Here is an 18,049-nt window from a genome sequence, read left to right as displayed (position 1 = left end):
CTTGAAATGCTTCAATTTCAATTTTTAAATTGAACTAAACCACCTGAAGCGAGCATCTGTGCAGCCCGTAGCGGCACACGGCATATAGGACTAAATTAATTGCAACTTTCAAAATCTTTCATAACATTTAGTAGCATTATTAATATAAATCTACGTCATTATTATACTGGAATTTAAATTATTATGAAATCTAGAATTAATTACAATATTTAATCTCCCATTAGATATAGTTATTATGATCAAGTGTTGCAATAAGGCGTATTGTTCGTCGTTCATCTCTTGTTTCGATGAAAATATTCAATATATATAGCTGTCTACCTGTGGTTTGTCTGTTTAATAAGACAGTGTTCCGAATGAATATTCGGAAGACATTACTCGTTTCTCAACGTTAGCATGGTTCGGTCGCTCCGGATTTAATCTTATTTACTTAAATTTTAAATTAAAAACGCACTCGAGAAGTTTGACGCACGTATACGTTCACCGCGTTATTTATATAATAATTATCACTGAAATAAACTGAGATGTTTTTCATACGTTTGTCTAGAAAAATAAATAATATTTTGGATTTATATCGTTCAATGTGATTGCTCTGTGTGTGTGTGTGTAAAACGATACAACTATAACAATAACGTAGAAAAGTTCGAGTTGAAATGGTAAGTCAATTATAATAACCAATATAAAATTCGCTCGGTATTATTATCAGATCTAAAATAGAATTCGCTTTAAAGATTTACTTTTATTTATAAATTATATATAAAATACTTTGCAATATTATGTAATTATTTTATATTTCAGTCGAAAATAATACTATTGGTCACTCTTATAGAACAAATAAAAAACTATGAATTTTTATAATATATATTTTGTGATGACAGTGATTTCGAAATACAATTTATAATACCTATAACATCAATATTAAATCATAGTAAAGGTGTTTTGTTGTAATATCATGATAATTCACACTCATTATAAAATTTACTTTTACCTCAACATACTTATTATCAACTGGAGATGGTATTTATACAGTAACAGTACAGTAACAGCCTGTGAATGTCCCACTGCTGGGCTAAGGCCTCTACCTTTTTGAAGAGAAGGTTTTAGAGCTTATTGCTCAACGCTGCTCCAATGCGGGTTGGTGGAATACATATGTGGCAGAATTTCAGTGAAATTAGAGACATGCAGGTTTCCTCACGATGTTTTCCTTCACCGAAAAGCACGAGATGAATTATAAACAGAAATTAAGCACATGAAAATTCAGTAATGCTTGCCCGGGTTTGAACCCACGATCATCGGTTAAGATTCACGCGTACTTACTATTTATTTACTTTATATTCCTTAGTCCGATATAATCGGACTTGCAGTTATGCTGTTACAGCCTGTGAATGTCCCACTGCTGGGCTGAGGCCTCCTCTCCCTTTTTGAGAAGAAGCTTTGGAGCTTATGGAAACCACGCTGCTCCAAAATAATATAAATATCTTATAATATATTTAATTCTAATTCCTATCTTTCTTTTGTATAAACATCTTAGGTCTTACTTATAAACGTGGTTTAGCGGGTGTCTTCTTTCGAATTTCAAATCAATAATAACAGATAGAGCAACAGCATGTTTAGTCAAGTATAAGTTTAGCTTATATAATTATGATGATGTTTAATCAGTTATTATCAGTCAACGAAACATTTAATCAAATAACTGTTAATTAACTCGTTATAGCATAGTAGTCACATCACCAGAAGGCCCATCAATCCGCAGGCCAATTTGACAGCGATGTATTCGGTGATCTACCAAAAAAAAGATCGCTGTCTAATTCCATCCAATCCATTCCAAATCCATGTATAAAAGCCGATCTTACCCATAGAACTTTCAAGTTCTTAATTTGTGTTTGTAATTCATCTCGGGCTTAGCGGTAAAGGAAAACATTGCGAGAAAACCTGCCACGTGTAACTAACCACCAACCCACATTGGAGCATCGTGGTGACGTAAGCTCTGAATCTTTTCCTAAAAAGGATAGGAGGCCTTACCACAGCAATGGGACATTTACAGGCTGTTAGTAGATATATAATACGTTTATAATAGTGTGTATTTCAAGTTCTTGCAAATAAACATTCAAAAATTTCGTGTGTGAATTTCGCACGCTAATTTTAAGCCGCCAAAGTTATTGTCCACAGAAAATCTATAAAAGTATTATATGCGATATTTAAAAAAAAAAATAATGATTTTTACGGTATTCTTACATCTAATGAAAAAACGAAATTCTTTTAGGCTCGCTCTCGTTCTTTTTGGTCTCTCTCTCCCTTTGTCCAACCCTTTGTCCTGTGACAATGGAAAAACACGTACTGAATGCAAACAAAGAATATGTACTCTATAAAGCTAGCTCCATCACATATATACTATCTATATCCTATCTGACCGGCGTTTGCCGCATTTGATAAGAATTTTAAGGTCCAGGAATGCCCCGTAAGTCCATATGGAGTAAGAAGGACATCGACTGACGATTCAGTCAGTAAAAGCTATACTAGGAGCTCAGGAAAACTTTAAAAACGTCTTGTGAAGATTTTTATATTAGGAAGGGGAGTTTTGTATTAGGAAAGAACGATTTTTTGAAATAAGCATATATATAGCCTAAGTAAACGAATTCTGTTTTTGACGGTTTGTTATAGAACGTAAATTTGAAAATTAATAAAATATTATTTCCGTATGATGAAATAAAATATAATAGCAGTGTTTTTTTATTATTAATGTTTAGTATGAAATTTCTGGGTCTTTTTTTTTTATAAAAATCCATGTGATTATTCTGTCTTAAAATTCCTACTGTGCTATATATATAAATTTTCTTGCCATCAAAGAATAAGTTCTTTAATTTGTCTAGTAAAACTTACCACAAACATATGTATAAAATGTCTGTGTTTATGTATTAGTATTTTTTTATTTATGTCAAATTATTTTAGAAACTTAAACATCAAACACAACAAATTTTTTGTTTATTTATCATTGGTTTTTAACGTATAATATGTCAAATATAAAACGCTTTTTTCACTTTATGTTGATATTACGAGGATGCAACTGAATTTGAAATCACTTCCACTCCGCTGATTGAGTTAAAATTTACACAATTTTCATATTGGTAACATTACAGTCTAAGCTAATTGTAGTACATGGAATAAGGATGTTTCTCTAAATGTATTTTTTACTGAAATAGAAATAGTACTAAATATGTCATATAACGCTTTACATTCGCGATAAACAGTGCGGTTACATGTTTTCTTGAGTTTTTTTTTATATACTTTATGATATAATTTTTGTTCTCCTTTTTTAAACTAAATTTGATCTTGTAATTTCGGACATAGTAAATAGAATAGTATTTTACAAATAAAAATTGAAATTATTGCTTACATTATTTGCAAGAGCTTAAAATAAACATTTCATTCGTTTTAATAATGCGAGCGAAGCCACGGCTCTTGCTAGTATTTAATAAAAATTAAGAAACAAGTTATAGAAAATAAGTATATGTAGGTATTACTCATCATAATAATGTAGGACGAACGATTTAATATACATACATATATTAGTTGTAATATGAGCAATAAAGATTTAATAAACGAAAGTTTTAAGGAATTAATTATTACAGAAAAAAAGTATGTACGGAAGTTTTTTTCGTGGCGGCGACAAAGCCACTCATTCAGTCTTTCAAAGGGTGGGTCCCCCTTTGTAATTTAGGGATCCAAATTTATTAGGTCTTAGGCACGTTAAAAAAAAAGAAATATCGGGATGTATTGATAAGCCTGCCAGAAATTGCTGTTCTATACCATTAAATTACAGACATCGGTACGGTCTGAGTAAAAAAACTGGTTTTTTTTTGTAAACATCCTTAATATTTCGTTGTTTCGTGATGTTCGTAAATGTTATTTTAATAGATGTATGAAATTAAAGTGTTAAAAACGAACTGTAAAACGTGGAAGTTATTTTAGATTCGGATGTATTTGTTTTAATATTATATCATTTGCTTTTCACCGCAGTTTAATGACCGCTGATATTTTAGCTGTAAGTTCGTTTTACTCCTTCGGTATTTATATGTATACAATTTATTATTATTTCCTTACATTATTTCGGCATATTTTTTATAAGTTAATATAAGAAGCCGGTTTAGAAACCTCTGTCAGGTTTCGAGTGTCAGTTAAGTAGTAGTAATATAAAAATGTTAACCATGTAACCACCACCAATCCTCGATGTTATGTGTCTGGTGTCTGTGATGACTCTGACTCACTCACCTTTCAAAGAGAAGTACAAAGCTGTTTGTATTACCAAGTAATATTCCCTATATCACAAAATATTCGTTGGAGTAAATAGCAATTTCTGGCTTTCATATAAATACGTCCCGATAGTAAGCCCGATAATAATATGTTACAATAATTATAACAAATTAAATTTGTATTATCTATAATAATATTACTTCCGCTATTACAAAGGCATGCCTAATACTGATATTACATCTGCGAGTTTTATCTACAGAGCACTTGTACTCTAATTGAGCTGTTTACACTGTATTTCGCTTGCGGAGGCAAGCTCATTAATTCTATTCGGCCCGTGCTATCTTCTATAAACGGTTCAGTAACGTTAAAGCGCTTCACTTTTTGATACATAAAGTAGGAATTGTTGGCAAGTGATGAAATACATTGATCAGCTTTATTGCTTGATTGGGTAAACGAAACTGTTTACTTCGTTCTCATAATTGTATACTGCCCTTATAGTAACATAAAAATACAGAAAATAGCTCAGAAAATTATCACGAATCACGCTTAGGTTTGATTTTGAGAGATTGCTTTTGGGCTATTTATTTAAACTAATTTATTTTAAACTCGAAACGTTTTTGAAGAGCGCTCATTCGCGTTTATTGATATTGAAGCGATATAATTAAAATATTTTGATTTTTTTTTTAATTTTATTTTTCTTTACCAAATTGAACACAGCGAATTGATTTAAAATACTTGCAAGTACTTCTTTGTATATTTTTTTAATGGTTTAGTATATTGAAACTTGCGGTCGATCGATAAGTGTGACTTTAAAAAGTTTCGTGAATGTAAATTTAAAATATATAATTTTTTAATATATATTTTATTTAAGTAAATAGTTATATACAATAACACCTAGTTAATTTGGTTCCGACGGTTATGTATAGTTAGTAGTAAAACATTTGTGCATGGAGTGGTATTTCCTAAATTCTACGACCGCTTATTCATTATCCGTTCGTTTATGTACATATGTATGTAAGAATAGCTCGCTCGGGATAGTCTTGTTACACTCGTATGAATTTATATTTGTAATTGTATATGCGAAGTGAGTTTATTTAGCTTATATACAAATTAGTTACAAGTCCCGAGTTTGCACGGGTAATATTTTACGGCTTTACCTTGTATTACGCAAAATATAATTTTATATTATTGTATATATTTTATAATTCATATACTTTTCTAAATGCTGAGATATAAGCAAATCAAAGTGAAGTAAAGTAAGAGCCAGTGAAAGTCCTCCGGCTAGGCACAGCTAGGCACAGCTAAGTACAATTCAGGAAGCTACAATACAGGAAGACTTTTCCTTCCTACCCCATCCCTTCCTTATACACTTTACAAATATTTTTATTATATATATTTAAATGTATATATCTTTATATTATATTTTGTTAAATTAAATGATATTTTATTTTTATGTTTGCAATGAACAAATAATAAATAAATGTGCTGTCGAATTGGAGGGCATTGGTAGCTACGACACAGTATTATACTATTGTAGTTACTATAATATATATTGTTTATGATATGTATAATTTGTTCAAAATAAATAAATAAATAAAATAAAATACAATCGGATTTATAGGAAGGACAAAAATAGAAAGAAAAATGAATTTATTCATTAATAAAGTTATAATCATTCTAAATTACATAACTAAGTTCTATTTAATTTTAGAAACGAGGACGAAAAGCGTTTTATACGAATGAATAGTATGTCTATTACGTGGAATGATCTAGATGTCTACTTCATTTCATTATAGAACAACTAGTGGTTCTATGATTAAATGAACGACGACCAAATAATTCATTAAATTCATAAGAACCTTAGTGCAACGATGTATTCGAGTGTGAAGCTCTACTGAGTTATTAATATTATCAATATTATATTTAATACGATTCAACATTATTTTAATGTGAGCTGATATTTAGCTGAGCTATCGAAAAATTGGCCGTATTACACTATACGAGTTAAGCACTTACCCTACCTCCGGACCGATTTTGGCCATGGCGGCCAATCTTAATAGAGATTATATTTACACGATCGGAAAGAGTTCAGGCGCAGAACCAATGGCTTTACGTGTTTTCCGAGGTACGCACTTCCAACTTCCAGACTCAGGGCTGCTACTGAGAATTTTTCAAAAGAAAATCCCAATATTTTTTTTATTGGCCCGACCTGGGAATTCAACCCAGAACCTCCGGGTCTGCGGGCTTACATCTAGCCACTAGACCAACAAGGCAGTCAAAACCTACCACTATTATAAGAACCGTACATGTATCTCTATAATATATCTATATCTGTGCTATATATAACTTAAACTATTTTAGAGAGAAACGATTACTTGGGATTAAGAGCCTTGATATTCATGTATCAGATGGGTAGACATTTATGACGAGTAGTAACATTCTTTCGAGTACTTGAAAACTAAACTTTGATATAACTAAAAAAATTACATTGCAACCTTTATCGCCAAATTTTTTTTTCTTCTTTAAAACTTAGCAATTGAAAGAAATAAGTGAGCCATTTCGCTCAGTATATATAATATATAAATAGATTTAAATAGAAAAAGTCCGTAATATAAGAAAATATTACTGAGCACTTAATGCCATATAAATTCAATTAAATTAAATTATAATTGCGAAATGAAGATCGCCCATCCCATTTTCCTTTGTGACAGCATATTAATTTTCCAGAAAACTTGCAATCTTTTTTTCGTCTCGCGACGTTGTCAGTTGATGAATACTTAATCCTGTACTTTATTTTTTTCTACATTATTTTATATTTTTTTATTCTGTAATTTTGTAATAATTTAACATATCATGTCAAAAGCATTTCAATGTTGTTCAAGTTGCTAGACGGTTTTTATGTTCAGAAATATATCTTAGAAAGATAGCCGTGTCAAACTCTATCTTGTTTGTGACTCTGAGATTGAGCAACACGTCTTGCTATACAGCTTATACTAAAAGACGTATTGCTAAATAGATTTTCTCCATTTTCCACGTTGGTTTCGCTTTGTGAACACTAAGGCAAATGTTCAAATCCCTTCTGATGCTACCTAGTAAACACAGACATGCCCTCTAGCGTTTCCTGGTAATATATACACAAAACGATGTTCATCAAAGGAACACTACACCACAAGTAGTTACAAGCTATAGCAATATAATATGTAAGTCATATCAGATAATATTTAAACAATTTTGTTACAATTATGTTCTGCACGGCATTCGATTTTTGATTCATTTCATAATAGACAAGAGATCATTAATTTATTAAATTTAAAAATATATGTATCTATTTATATGCATATTTTTTTGTATTATGGTTTCGAATATAATAATATTTTCGTCGTTTTGTATTTTCAAACAATTAGGTTTAATAGCTAAGCTTACAATAGCTCAATTGCATATATACGAATTTAAATGTCAAAATCACTTGATCGTACTTCGGTTGTTATCGAATTCCTAATAATAGCATAACGGTTTATTGGAGCAGAAATTTGTATCGCTTATACTAATTTCATTGAAAATGGGTATTATTATAGGAACCCAGTATAAAGTAAGTTTAGCGTTATATTAATTGGGGACTTTGTGGTTAATTTGTTTTGTAAAATACACTTTAACTTAAAGAAGCCTATATCGCGAGGCATTCTGACACATGCGAACGGTCGATGGCGTAGTGGAGTAAACTCCAAGCTTCTCATACACAACGTATAATATATTTAATAATAATATATTTAATAATAATAAGTATAATATAATATTGTAATAGTATGTGTCCTTTTCTGCATCATTAGTAATGTGTATGCAAAATGTATGATTTTGCATACAATCGATACAGTGGTTAAGACGTGAAAACTTATCATACAAACAAAGTTACTTATGCATTTACAATATTACTTAGGGCATAATATCGTCTTATCATTGTAATTATACATTTATAGACGTTAGTTCTCTCGGCGTTTATAGATAAGGTATTTTTTTAAATATCGAACTTTAAAGAATCATAATAAAATACCATAAAAATATAAAAATACCTTCGCACGACTAACTATAAACAATTCTCTGAATTTCGTAATCAAAAAGCTTAAATAGTACTTATATAGGTTTAAAAAGAGCGGAAAGCAATATCCGTTGGTTCAAAGTTAAGAGAGAACGTAATATTATAACTGACATTGATACTTGAAATCTCAAACAGAATAGATGACATATTACTTATATATTCAACTTATTTGTCGTTGATAAGACAATTTCTAAAAAAAAAAAAAAAACATTTTTGTATTGTTCTTGTAGTATTTTAAGCAATTAATATGGGCGATGCATAATTTAGTTAGCAATTGTGTTAAAAAAATGTACATGTTTGAAACCAAATAGAAATCGTGACGATTTCGTATCGATCGAAACACGTAGCTATTAATCCTCTTTGTTTATACTTTGTGTGTACTTAAAATAAATAACGTTTACACGCTTTTCTTGGATTCAGTAACATTATTTATTTAAAGGTAGGAAGGACGTCTTCGAATTCATCTCGTAGACTGTTCCATTACCCGTAAACAAAGCAAATTGGTTCTTGAACATAGTAACCGGAAATATTTAGTCTATGTCCATTTTAAATCAGCCACAGCCATGGTCTGAAAATTCGATACCAATAAAGTAATCATAATAAAATTATCAAATATAAATTACATCTTAATATTATTAATATGATTTTTTAAGAATACTTCAAATGATGATTGCGGGTTCAAACATCAAGTCAAATTTAACTTTATTTGAATACATCTCATGCTTGAAAAAATTTGTCAACGAAATCGCCGTAAAAAAGCCCGCTTGACTATTTGGGATGACAATCTTTTTTTATGAAACAGGTGGACGGACGGGCAAATGAGCCACTTAATGGTAAATGGTTACCACCGCCAACAGACATCGGCATTATAAGAAACATTAATCATCCCTTACATCGCCAATGCGCTACTAACCTTTGGGAACTAGGTGTTATGACCCTGAAACCGTAATACAACAATACTAAATATTTCTGTTTTACGGTAAAATATCTGATGAGTGGGTGGTAACTATCTAGACAAGCTTACAAAAATCCGTACCATCAAGTGGATATGTTACTTTTGTACCCGCATGGGAGTAGCGTGGTGAAATAAGCTCTAAACCATTTTCACAAAAGCAAAGAAGGCCTTAGTACATGTCAACCACAGTCCACCTACAGGATATTAGTTAACTTTTTTATAACAAATCATGAAACAGTTAAAAAAAAATTAGGCTTAAACAAGAATTTAAAAATAGTGTAAGCTAATATTTTTTTTTATTACAGGCTCTCTTGGGTAAAGTAGTAAAAAGCCTGAACGCAGTCATGATCGTCAACAATATTACTACGTTAATATCACAAGGTCCCGAAGAAGCCTTAAACACTGAACAAGATTGTATCTCGAAGTACGCGAGTTACGCTTTTGAAGAAGGTACCTAAAACTTCAATATTATTAGCATTTCATGCACATAATAGCTTCGCACCTCAACTTCTTACCGGTTTGTATATTTAAATATATTTATCTTTAATACTACTATATAAAAATGAAAACTTTTCACTAACGCATCTCACATATCTCGTATATTCATCATATTATGTTCTGTTAATATTTTTTAATTTATTTGAACTACTGATCATCATAGAAACATTTAACCATCACGGGACACCCACAGCGATACACAAAAACAACGAAATTAAGTTTATTGAAAGAATTTATAGTTAAAGAAGATCAATACATAGATGGGAAATAAAATAAGTAAAAACAAAGAATTTCTTTAATAAAATAAAATATATTTCTAATCATTATTATAATAATATACAGACAGACAGATTTCAAAGTCTCTAACTCGCGACACTCGCCAATTTATTACAATGCGCATTAAAGAGGCCATCGAGCGGAACAAAGGCTCTAAAGTGTTCGCCAGAGATCTGTCTGTTGGTCAGAGTCAACTGACAGGGCTGAAAACTGAGGATGGCAGAATAGTCACGTCAAGATCTGAGCTGTTGGAAGAGGTTGAGAAGTTCTACGGTCAGCTGTACACGACAGCTCAATCACCTGTCAGTAGTCATGCTGCAGATACCAGAGCTAGACTAACCCGACACTACACTGAAGATTTTCAGGACGTCAGTATTTTAGAGATTAGAATGGCTCTCAAACAACTCAAAAACAACAAGGCACCTGGTGATGACGGTATTACAGCTAAGCTTCTGAAGGCGCGTGGTACACTGATCCTCAGGGCTCTTCAGAGGCTTTTTAACTCCGTCATAGCCAAAGGTCAAACGCCAAAGGCATGGCACAGAATTGTGGTGGTACTTTTCTTTAAGAAGGGTGATAAAACCCTTCTGAAGAATTACAGGCCCATTTACTGCTGAGCCATTTTTACAAGTTGTTTTCGAAAGTCATTACGAATCGTCTCGAGCAAAGGCTTGACGACTTCCAGCCACCCGAACAAGACGGATTCCGGAAAGGCTTTAGCACCATAGACCACATACATACGCTGCGGCAAGTTATACAGAAGACTGAGGAGTATAACCAGCCACTTTGCTTAGCGTTTGTGGACTATGAGAAAGCCTTTGATTCGATCGAAACCTGGGCCGTGCTGAATTCTCTTCAAAGGTGCCAAATTGATTATCGGTATATCAGGGTGTTAAAGTGCTTGTACGAGAACGCCACCATGTCGATCCGACTCAGAATCAGAACTCAAAACCTATCCAACTGTAGAGAGGTGTAAGACAGGGAGACGTGATATCTCCGAAACTGTTTAACGCTGCATTGCACATTGGAACGGACTTGGCATCAATATCAACGGCGAGTACATCACTCTACGATTTGCCGATGACATTGTAATTATGGCTTGCACCTTGGAAGACCTCGGCACTATGCTCGATGACCTCAGCAGGGTTTCCAACAAGTGGGTCTAAAAATGAACATGGACAAGACGAAAATCATGTCGAACATCCATGTTGCACCCACTCAAGTCAAGGTTGGAAATTCTGCACTCGAAGTTGTAGACAACTTCTACCTAGTCAAACCTAGGTCTACCTAGGTCAGACCATCCAACTAGGTAGGTCCAACTTCGAGAAAGAGGTCAATCGTCGAATTCAACTCGGCTGGGCAGCGTTCGGGAAGCTACACGATATCTTCTCATCCCAAATACCGCAGTGTCTCAAGTCGAAAGTCTTCGACAGTCTTCAGTGTGTGTTGCTAGTGATGACTTATGGATCAGAGACGTGGTCGCTCACAATGGGCCTCATAAGAAGGCTCAAGGTCACTCAAAGGGCAATGGAGAGGGCTATGCTCAGAGTTTCTCTGCGAGATCGAATCAGAAATGATGAAATCCGCAGGCGAACCAAAGTAACCGACATAGCCCAAAGAATTGCTAAATTGAAGTGGCAGTGGGCGGGGCACATTGCTCGCAGAACCTAAGGGCCGCTGGGGCAGAAAGGTTCTCGAGTGGCGACCACGAACCGGAAGACGCAGCGTGAGCAGGCCCCCTACAAGGTGGACCGACGACTTAGAACGAGTCGCGGGAAACCGTTGGATGAGGGCAGCGCAAGATCGGCCAACGTGAAATCTTTGAGGGAGGCCTTTGTCCAGCAGTGGACGTCTTTCGGCTGATATGATGATGATGATGATAAAAAACTTCTCAATACCTTACGTACACTACCTCATATCTAAAAATAAACCTTCTGGACGACGGATGACTGGATTGTATACCATCACTGTTTTCTGTATTTTTGTCTGACGAATCCATAGGCCTATTGACGCTGGCCTTTGACTTTTTAGACTTTTTACATTCCGTCTATAATTTCTAAACGAGTCGACTTTTATTGATTTTAATAATAAATTTATTTAGTATTTTAATTATTTATTCATTTAACTAATATAGGTTTTATATAAGCATAAATCGGTTTTAGCTGAAAAAGATTTTTTGTATAATATGCAGTATTGTAGATAATTGAATACAAGTTAACGCGCCCCACTCTTTTTTTCAAATTGCTACATAACAGTCCAAGTGTGCAATGTAAGCTTTAATAGTGGAGCGCATCTTTGTGGATTGAACTAACTGTATATCATGTGGATCTTTTTGATAAAAGATTTATGATCAAAACGATTAATAGTTGTATGTGATAACGAGTATTACATTAATTTATTATCAATGAAAATTATTGATTGCATTTAATTAATTAACGCGTATTTCATGCGGCATACGTATACTGTTTTTCGTTGTGGCAAAAGTGCATGCAAAGGCTTATCATTTCCGGAACAATTCAACTGCAACGTGATATATATATATATATATATATATATATATATATATATATATATATATATATATATATATATATATAAAAAAATATTAAGACTCAATAATTTCTAATAATTGTATATTTTATACGTATTATTGCATCATGCAAGGTGTATAAAATATTTTCTATCCGTTTGGTTTTGACTATAGTATGATGTTTAACGCCCAAGTGATTTTTTCGTATTTCCCAAAAAGACTTATTTTCCGTTCAAGTTCCGTACAAATAAAGAAAAGAACATTTAATAAGAGCGATTCATCGTGTTCCTTTACCGCTTTTGATTTAGAGAATGCGGACCATTTTGTAGTGATCATACATACATATCCAATTTAATTAAGCTTTCTCCCTATTTCCGAAATTTCTCCGTCCATCCTCTATGCAACACATATCGGGTTAAGCTTTTGCATGCGGCTAATATTCGACTAGCGGCGAAATGAATTTACTGAAACTGTAAGCGTAAATTAAATTAACTTATTCTCACTTAAAAGCTAACTCCAAATGAGCTTTTTATATGAATTAAGTTGATGTTGTGAAAATTTTGTTTAAGATAATTTGACTTCCATTTCGATACAAATTAATTATTTAACCAAAGTATAGTTTAGTATTAGGTTAGCTAAAAAAAAGGGCCATTCATATTTTTCATTTATTCAATTTTCACGTATGAAATGAATATACAAATGATTTACATACAAAACCTGATCAGCCCTAGTTTTCTTGCTTACAATTTAGAAAGAGCAACAGTCTCTGGATCAATATATGACATAATATTATTTTAAATTTAAATTGCTTTAAACTCCATTGAAGCAGATTAATGTAACGGAGCAAACGATAAAAAAGTTAAAGCTCTACGTTGAAATGAAACGATGTAAAAAGATTTTAATTTAAATTGAAAGTTGAAACGCCATATTTAGTCATATCTAGTCTCATAAACTTAAATTAATTATTGTTAACGACGTTAGCATACTTAGCAAGGTGCAGTATCTGGCATACATACTTCGATAGAATGCAAATTAATATTGCCAATAATATTATTAAATAATATAGGAATAATCGAATATAGATCAATATAACGGTTTTATATTGGTCGTGTTTATAATAATTATTGCTTGCATTGTTATGGAACAACTATAGAGTTACAAAAAAAAACCATAATAAACTTAAACAAATTTATTTATGACGGCATTAAATAAGGCGAGGATTGACATTTAATTAAAAAATCAAATTGAGTTATTTCAGTATATAAATCTCAACTCAAAACATTTAGAAGTGTCAGCATCCATTTTTGTAATACGCAATTTCTCCATTCGCGTTACTATTATCATTTATTGAATAAATTATTAAATATATATTCGAGTCAATATTGCTATTCTGTTGGATTAACGAACATACGGTGATACGATATTTGACTGCAACGTTGGTCTAGTTGCTTGATGTAAGGCCGCAGACCCGGAGGTCCTACGTTCAATTCCCAGGTCAGGCCAATAAAAAGTTATTGGGTTTTTCTGTCAGAAAATTCTCAGTTGTTACTGCCCGGAGTCTGGAAGTTGGAAGTGTGTACACTCCCGTCCCTCGGAAAGAACGTAAAGCCGTTGGTCCTACGCCTGAACTCTTTCCGGTCGGGTCGGATTGCTGTCTCATCGGATTATGAGAGCTAAGGAATATAGAGAGCATCTGTGTTTGCGCACACACCTGTGCACTATAATATCTCCTGCGTAGTTGGCTAATCTCTCTTGAGATTGGCCGCCGTGGCCGATGTCAGTCTGGAGGACATTATTATTACTATTTATATATTTTGATGCTTTTTGCTTACTTCTTTAATTAGTCAATGATTCATAAGTTTCGAGTTGGTTCTTAAATAAATAAATAACAGTAGAGTTACTACGTACACACATGTATTTTAGTATAATGCGATATTTACCCACACACAGTAAGGATTCTATGGAAGGTTAATTATTATAAAGATGATGTAAGTATACCTTTATAGTATGAATCGATGTTCTTTGAATACTAAATAATAAAGAAACCTGTGGGTGCAGTTTATGACTTTGGTGGTTTGTTTATGACAAAGTAATCTCAAATACTTAGTAAAATACGTTTTCTAAAAACCTTTTCAACGTATAAATAATTTTTTCACTAATGCATCTGTGCAGTCTATTCGTAGTATAAGATTATTCGATAGTTATCCGAGCGAAGAGCAATCGGATAACTATCGCTTTGATTCACAAACTAAGTAATGGATCTTGTCTGATGTAAAATAAAACAAAGAGATCAGAATCTATGTCATTGTATAGTATTTTAATTGAATGAAATTTGGATTCGACATTCTATTTATAACAAACTAGCAACCGTCCTGATTTCGTATGTGCAAAAGAAGGATTTTATACCGTGTATTATTTTACCAATAAAATAAAAACATTTTCCACATGATCTATTCGCCAATACAATGTACGCTAAGAGTATATAAGATATATGCATTAAGCATAGTACAACACGCCATGCGTATTTTTTCATGCGTTTTTTTTATTTTTAATATAAAAATTTGGTTCTGTCTACGGCTTCTATGCGTGAGTGGTGGCTCATCGTACACTCGTCCCACATTATGACAGATCTCTTGAAAGAGTTGGTTCGTTATTTGTTTTTTTTTATTGTGATACTAGGTTATTGGTAAACGCCACCCATAGACATTAGCACTATAAGAAAAGTTAAGCATTCCTGACATTACCAATGCGCCACCTCCTCTAAGGAGTATAATGTTATGTTCCTCGTTCCTGCAGTTACAATGGCTTATGGCCCACATGGCCCTTTAAACCGGAACACAACAATATTGATAATGCTGTTTAACGGTAGAATAAGTGAGAAGTGGATGGGTGGACCTATGGGCTTGCACAAAGCCGTACCACCAATTAAACGTGGTACATACGATTGGAACATACGTAATCTTTGCGCCGGCTACTTCGCCATTATGCACCGTTGGCCACCACCATGATATTTATTTTTGTTGCGCGAGAATCTTTATTTTTTTGTAAATGATAAATATGTTCTTAATCAAATACTTAAGATAATTTATGAAACTTTCAAGATGCATAACTTTGTTCGGCTTAGTGGAGAAATATGATCATACATTTAGCAAATTTAGTAGTGCATTGGTGATGTAAGGGATGGTGATGGGACAAGAAATTTTCGTCAGGTTCACGGAGTAAAGCTAATATTTTTAGACTTCAATAGGTTCCAACTTCAAATAGGTTTTTAGTAATATTACATATAATTACTTATTCAAAGAAAACTAAATAAGCTAGTTATCATATTTTAATGCATAATTAATTTATTTAAAAATACAAATATATACCATTGCGTGTTCAGTGGTGACCATATATTGTCAGATAGTCCATTTGGCGTTTTTAAACAACAAAATTATTTGTAATATTTACTTTATTTGATATTACATATTGTTTATTCATAAAAATAATGGAGTCTTAGAACGGCGTCTTTTCTTTAGGCTTGTAGGTCAAAAAGAAATCCCTGTATTGCGGAATAACAACAGGCGACTGTCCCGGAAGACCACAGTTAGTTAGTGTGTCTCGAACTTTCTCTTCGTCCAGGTCTTTCATTTCACACAATTCTGTGAGGAATTCATTCCATTCATCCCAATTCAGTTCGGACTTACTGTAATTTAAGTTCATTTTGAATATTTAAAAAACTCTTTGTTGGTGGTTATAACACAAAGAATAATAATGTTTATTATTATTATTTAATTTAATGATTATTGAAAATCATATGCAAAATGCAAAATTTGAGAGGTAGCTAGGGAGCTAGCAGGCCTTTCGTCATATGATTTGCTCACGTTTCATATTATAAATATATAATATAAATTAAAGCTTTTGCTGAAGGTCAAATTTGCAAAAAATCAAACGAGTTGCTCATATCTGTCTGAGGTTAATGGTAAAAATCGTGGAATCAAAGAAATTTGGATTAACGAAACGTAATTTTAAAATTTGCTCATGGTTCTAATTGTTTTCATTCGAATCGTCATAATTCCTGAAAAATTTTCGCTCACTGATTTTGAGTTCAACATTCTTAAAAAAATAGTAAGCAAACAAATATTTGAAATTTTTCTATTGCTTATCTAACCTTAATAATTTTTAGGCGTAGATTTTTTTATAGAAAGGGTGGACAGGCAAATGGTCACCACTGCTCAGACATTGGCACTGTAAGAATTATAAACCACCCATTACATTGCCAATGAGCAACCAACCTTGAGAACTACGGTGTTATATCCCGAGTGCCTATAGTTACAATGGGTCTTTTCACACTTTAAGCTGGAACACACCAATAGACCTGCCTAGATTTTTTTAACAAAAAATGTTTTCATATATTAATGTATTCAATTAAAAATGTATTGTTTGCTTTTCGAATGTTAGAGGCCTGGACGTCTGCCTCATCGATTTTCTTGGTTTTTATAATAATAAGTAATGTAAACATCCCTTTAAGGTTTAGACTAGAACAAATTAAATAGTACACATTTTATTTAACATTTTTGAAGCGCTATAAATTGAAAATGCGGAGGCAACATACCGACAGACAATTTTTCTGTGATCTTTCACAATGCCAATAATCAAACAGCCCAGGTCTGACAGGTGCACATAATAATTTTTTATGTAAATAATAAAATAAAATTAAAAAATAAATTAATACAAAATTCAAAGCGCTAGAAGATTCCCTCTTCGATTTTCGTATTTTTAGAGGGATTCTGAACATCAACGACAGAGGCAGACATAAACAAATTGTATAGTTTTAATAAGCTCCATTTTTTACAAATCAAAGTGTAAGATGACAATCCAGTGCTAACATGTGGGCAGATGTAGTCCGTAGTGTTTCTTATGGCACAATTATCACTACTAATAATACCTGCAAATCGATTAACCAGCTAGCAATACTTTATCTATTCAAATTTTATCTTCAATATACAAAAAACGAACCTGAATTTATTAAACAATATCCCAGTATCGGTCATCGTTATTTTCCTATCGTCTAAGAGCTTGCACTGCCTCATCCAGAAATCTGAATTATACAGAGTGATTGTAGTTCCATCTCTTTTCTTGTCCATCATCTTCGCAAATTCAAAAAATTGTCCATCAAGTGAAGCTTGTTCTTCTTCACCCATTATAACTATTCTTAAAACTTAACTCAGATGATGTTTGAGTTCGAAAATCAACCCCAAATAATGATTTGTAAATCGAGGATCAAAATCAAGGATGAAATGTTAAACTGAGAACAACTGAAAGCCACTACCAGATTATAAATTTTTCCGGGTGTAATTTCATCATCAGTAAGGTAAGCTATTGCGGCAAGGATGTTGTGGAAATCCAATGACACTGACAAGGGGACGTGGTTTTAGTATAAGGGTTATCAGTTTTTAAAATTTCCTTA

The 18,049-nt window shown here is 32.7% G+C and overlaps 2 protein-coding genes across 2 annotated transcripts in view; one reads left to right on the top strand and one right to left on the bottom strand.

Annotated features, from left to right (window-relative positions):
* Nucleotides 1-629: 629 nt before the first annotated feature.
* Nucleotides 630-18,049, top strand: part of LOC126780328 (PDF receptor) — a 33,998-nt gene continuing 16,578 nt past the window's right edge. Inside the window, exons 1-2 of the mRNA XM_050504713.1 lie at nt 630-653; nt 9,602-9,746. Of these exons, the coding sequence (XP_050360670.1) occupies nt 651-653; nt 9,602-9,746 (148 nt within the window). The 5' untranslated portion in view covers nt 630-650. The remainder of the gene's footprint in view (nt 654-9,601; nt 9,747-18,049) is intronic.
* LOC126780331 (tubulin polymerization-promoting protein homolog) lies at nt 16,096-17,841 on the bottom strand. The gene is made up of 2 exons (XM_050504715.1): nt 17,599-17,841; nt 16,096-16,285 (listed from the first exon to the last, which is right to left on the bottom strand). Exons 1-2 carry the CDS (start codon nt 17,781-17,783, stop codon nt 16,096-16,098), a joined length of 375 nt encoding a protein of 124 aa, XP_050360672.1. The 5' UTR covers nt 17,784-17,841.

Source organism: Nymphalis io, chromosome Z (genome assembly GCF_905147045.1).
Source record: "Nymphalis io chromosome Z, ilAglIoxx1.1, whole genome shotgun sequence".
Taxonomy (NCBI): Eukaryota; Metazoa; Arthropoda; class Insecta; order Lepidoptera; family Nymphalidae; genus Nymphalis; species Nymphalis io.
Note: the sequence above shows the minus strand (reverse complement) of the source record. Positions and strands in the feature narration are given on the sequence as shown.